Genomic DNA, 5403 nt, shown 5'->3' with positions numbered 1-5403 from the left:
CTCAACATCTAAATTATTTTCCTTGGTGTGGCCCACTTAAATTATAGATAGACTTAATTTTTAGGATTCATTCCTAATTGTGGTGTGGCATCTAATAATTAGAGTGGATTTCATATAACCATCACAGTGGGCCCTATAAAAATAAAGGGCAGAAATCTCTCTCCCAATTGTTTCCTTTGGTGTGTCCCATCTGAATGACATGTAAGCTTGATTTTTATGCCCTCGGCCTAACGTAGAACTCCACATCTAATGGTTGAGTGGATCTCACATATACACTATAGTGTACCACTTCAAAATCAAAGGTGTTCCTAGTAATTTTTTAATATATAAGAATCTAGGAACAATTGGATGTACATCAATTTTATAATGGGCTCACAAAATATTGTGTGTTAAATCCACTATGATCATTGGATGTGTAATCTCACTTTAGTACCAAGACTAAAACTCAGGTTAACCAAAGAAAACAGTTGGTAAAGAGACATTATCACTCTTAATGTTTGAAGGGCCTGCCATGATATTATATAAAACCCACTCCTACCCTCATATGCCAAACCAAATTTAGGTATGGTGTCAAACATCAGTCCCATCTATGATTTATGTGAGCCTCACCAAGGCAAACAGTTAGGAGGGTGAGTGTTCAACTGTATATTGTTTTTAATCATGTCGTCCACCTTATTCAGATTCACATGGGTATGATGTTTGCGCCTTGGGCTTAACTTGGGGTGATGTATCTGGTGGTAGGGATGGATCTCACTTAAACACTAATGGGGCCCACCTAAGCCTGCACCCCTTTGCCCGCCTATTTTTCTTTAATGAAATCTAACTTATATCTTGCTCGCTGTATAGCACCACATGGCATGATATCACTGATGCAGAACATTGGTTATAAATACTTACTTGTTAGATAACTTGATTTGGGATGGTATAAATCTGACATGGAGGGCATGGGCCCCACCAACAATCATCTTCTTATAATCTTGGCAAATGGTGTGAAGGGAGAGTGTCCATGATCAAAGCAACTTTTTCACTACCACTGGTTAGTATGATCTTAGTACCTCTATCAGAAATTGTTTAACTCGATCCCACTTCCCAGGATTTTCATTCCACACGGCATCCAACACAAGTAAAAACTTCTTTCCACTCAGCTCTTGTCCCATGTGACAGTAAATCCAATTATTCAAGATCCCAATTACTAATTAAAAAGAAATTTCTTCCAAAGATACAAAACAGAATAGACAAATATAGCCTTAAAGCTCATTTGGAAGTAGGCCGCCTACCAATCCAAACCCATAAATATTGGAGTAATGCTTCAATCCCTGAATTAGTCAGATTAAAATCAAACTGAAACAATGAATAACAATTTGTACAAAAATAAGTGATCCACAATGATCTCCAACAAATTGATGGCTCAAATTGTTGATTGCCCATATTAAAAATAATCCAAACCGTCCATTTTCTACGCCACTGATTGAAAGTTTAGAATAGTCAATTGGGTATTGATTTTTAAATGGTAGCCTCTTGAATATATGGACAACCTAATGTACCGTCTAGATCAACCACATACGAGCACAGTAAACACCAGATCATTTCTCACACTTAGAAAATCATTCAAATTCATATCCTTTAAACCTTCTCAAAGTCCAGTTATTTTCATTCTCTCTCCTTAAACCCTTTAAATTGATCAAACTACAAGCTTTAAGCATATGTAGAAAACCCAAAAAGCCTTGACCCCTTCTCGTGGGGTCCACTGAAAATGATGCAAGAGGTGGCCCAGCATCGACTGGACCAGATTGATCCCCAGCTGGGCCCCAGGGCAAACCTGACGGCCAGCTCCAAACGGTAGTAGCCGAAAATCGTGACCCTTCATGTCGATGTCCTCCTCAAGGAATCGCTCAGGGCGGAACTGTAGTGGATCTTTCCACATGGCTGGGTCACGTGCAAGGGCCCACACGTTCACATGTACGTTGGAGCCTTTGGGAACATCGTAGCCGCCGATCTTAACGTTTGCAGCGGCCTTGTGGGGGAGCACGAGGGGTGTTGGTGGGTGCAACCGTAGAGCCTCCTTAGCCACGCATTGCAGGTAGGGGAGGTTTGGGAAGTCTGACTCAGTCAGCACTCGATCGAACCCGAGGACTCGGTCTAACGCTTCTTGGGCTTTCTCTTGCACTCTTGGGTTCTTGATCAGCTCTGCCATGGCCCACTCAACTGATATTGCAGTAGTGACCATGACTGCTGTGATCATGTCCTGCACATAAAAAAAATAAAAATAAAAAATAATTTAAAAATTAAATTTTAAATTTTTTTTATTAAAAAAAAAAACCTATACTGATCAAGTGATATAAATTGTGAAAGGAAGGTTTGCGTATTAATCATGTTTGCTGACCAAACAGTGTACAAGTTCATCATTTGAAGCGTCAAATCAATGGGCCACGTCCACCAGGGCTGAAAGTCCTGTAAGTAATTCACATTAAACCATCCAAATTAGCTGTAACCATTTCTCAACCCCAGCTCAACCCAAGCGGGCCCGGCTGAGTTAGTCGGGTTGGTTGGGCGGATACATGCTACTATTTTCGTTATTACATTAGTTTATTATATTTCTATACACGTCTTATTTTTTTGTACCTTTGATTTTATTAATTATATATGTAATTATTTATCATAAAGAACTTTATTTTTTTCTAAATAAACAAGCTACAATATAGGACAACCACTCCTTTAAAAGTCGTGTTGTATAGTATGCAATTTATTTGGGAGAGAGTATTGTGTAGCTGGAAATGACATGGACCAATGAGAACCGATGGCACTGAAATTTTCTATGCCTTCAACACAAACAATCCGCACTCAATTATAATTTATAAGTAACTTATATATCAATCGCATTCAGGTCGGTCGGGAACCCACCCGGCTTTCAGCCCTAATCAGCCGGTTGAGTTGGGTAGGGTTCAACCATGCCAATACGAGGAAAGATATATCCTGCCCGAGCCCAACCCAATGTTGGGCCGGTCACAAGTCAAGTCGGGTTGAACCCGCCCAACTTTCAGCACTAACTTCCACTAATGAGATGATATAAAGTCTTTAATTATCTGATTAGTGGCCTTAAACTGTGGGGACCACTAGCATTTCAAAGAAGACAATAGTTAAAAATTCGAAAAAATAAAAAATAAAAAAATAAAAATCGATTTGACTCAACCAGCTTTCAACAAGACCTAAGAAAAACTGTACCTGGTCATGACTCGGTGAAAACTCAACTCAACTCGAAAATTGGCAAAAACCCAATAAAACTCAACTCAACTCAGCACAACACCCCTGAGTTTTCGAGTCACAAGTCGAGTTTTCATGTTTTAAAACTATGAAATGGACCACCATTCATTGAATAGTTAGGACACGTGATAAATGAAAGTCGAGGCCTGTGATTCATCTAACATGTGGTCGAGATTAATGGAGATCTGATGCTTATGAATTTAAATTCTCAGAAAATTAAAAAATGGCATTAAAAGGATGGTTTTACGCACCCAAAGCAGTCCAATGATTGTGTCTTCGCTAAGATCATACTTCTCCTGGAGTGTCAACAACGCATCGACGAAATGTTGCTTCGCACCGCTCTTTTCTCGTGCGACCGTGTGTTCATCCATGATAGCTTTGGTGAGTCGGTCCCTGCGGGCCCCATGTTTCGCGAACGCCTCCTCCTCCAGTGGGAACATCCACCGAAGCCATTGAATGTGTTCGGCCATAGCGAGCGATGCACCGAGTTTCAACCCATTTGAGACTATTGCCTTGAACTCGATCCCTTGCTCGTCCATGATGCCCTCCGAGTTCACGAAGCGCTTTCCGAATGCGAGCCGAGTTATGTTGTTGAATGCTACTGCTGAGAGATAGTTCTTGACCACCACCTTCTTTCCAAACTTATCTGCAGAAATGAGTTTTTCCTCACAATTCTTTCTTGGATAGGTAGAAATCCGTTTAAAAATATGATAGTATATTAGGTAGTTTGCAAACCAGGTGAGTCGACTGGAGACTTAACCTGGTCAACTCAGGAGAACCAGGACTGAACAGGAATCGAGCTTGGTTTTCCGAGTCAAAGCGTGACTCGGTTGAAAGCAAAAATTCCTCAGGAAGAAATGACATTTATGCCCTTTTCACGGCAGGCTCCCCGCGGATTGCCTGCCCTAGGAAGCTAGGTGGGGCCCACTGACTTTTTTGTTAGAAATCCAGCCGTTCAACTGTTTTGGCAAATTATGTTACGATGTGGGACTAAAAATAAGGCAGATCTGAAACTCAAATGGGCCGTATGATAGGAAAAAGTGGTTTGAAAATGCATACCGTTGAACACTCAACGGGTCCGCCGTCATATATATATTCCATTCATACTGTTCACAAGTTCATTCCTAATGTAATGAACTGAAAATATAAAAATATTAGTCTGATCTAAAACTTCTTTGGTGCACGAATGTTTCAATTGTGGACGTTTAATCCTAATGTGCGGCCCACTTGAGTTTTGGATCTGCTTCATTTTTGGGCCATGTCCTAAGGTAACATCATCTAGAAATATGGATGGACGGAGTAAATTTCTCACAAACATCACAGCGGGACCCACCTAAATCCATGTCCAGCTGCATCTTAACACAACGCCCCAGGGGATGCGGTTTGGCTACTATTTGGTGCTTTGTGGGCCACACCATAAAATGTGTTTCATCCTCACCATTCATCCATTTTTCAGATCATTTTATGTTATGGAAGAAGCCCTGACATGAGGTAGATCCAAATCTCAAGTGGACCATATCACATGAAATAGTATTGATTGGACGCCCACCATTAAAAACTTCTTGGGTCTCAAAAGTTTGGGATCAAGCTGATGTCTGTTTTTTTCCCTTCATCTAAGTCTATATGACCTAATCAACAGGTTAGATGTCAAATAAACATCACAGTAACTCTAGGACATTTTTAACGGTAGACATTCAACCACTACTGTTTTCCCATGGTGTGGTCCACCTGAGATTTATATCCACCTCATTTTTTAATTCATTGCTAAAACTATCTGAAAAAAATGGACGGACTGTGTGGATCAAACACATACATCATCGTGGGGCCTACCAGTAGCCACCTGGCTGCTGGCAGCCTCACTAGCCCACTCGGGTCCTAGGTCGGGCTTGCATAATCATCAAGGGCAGAGTTCGGGTCTATTAGTTTCGACCTGCCCTGTCTGGGTCAATTGACTTAATGGGCCGTCTAAAAAGGTGCGCGTGGCGGCTTTTAGTATACGGAGACGGTGATCGACTAACGTGCAAAAGAAAAAATGTAAATTGGATGTTGGCAACTCGCTAAGTTGGATGGTGGCAGCTCACCTACCTCACCTTATTACATTCGCTACGGATGACCAACTTGTGATTAAAAAAAAAAAAAAAC

General features: G+C 41.0%; 1 protein-coding gene across 1 annotated transcript; it reads right to left on the bottom strand.

Annotated features, from left to right (window-relative positions):
• Nucleotides 1-1681: 1681 nt before the first annotated feature.
• On the bottom strand, nt 1682-4256 carry LOC131226852 (cytochrome P450 98A2-like). The gene is made up of 2 exons (XM_058222569.1): nt 3513-4256; nt 1682-2245 (listed from the first exon to the last, which is right to left on the bottom strand). Exons 1-2 carry the CDS (start codon nt 3798-3800, stop codon nt 1682-1684), a joined length of 852 nt encoding a protein of 283 aa, XP_058078552.1. The 5' UTR covers nt 3801-4256.
• Nucleotides 4257-5403: the final 1147 nt, after the last annotated feature.

Source organism: Magnolia sinica, chromosome 15 (genome assembly GCF_029962835.1).
Source record: "Magnolia sinica isolate HGM2019 chromosome 15, MsV1, whole genome shotgun sequence".
NCBI lineage: Eukaryota > Viridiplantae > Streptophyta > Magnoliopsida > Magnoliales > Magnoliaceae > Magnolia > Magnolia sinica.
The sequence above is the reverse complement of the archived record's forward strand: the minus strand, read 5'-3'. Positions and strand labels throughout refer to the sequence as shown.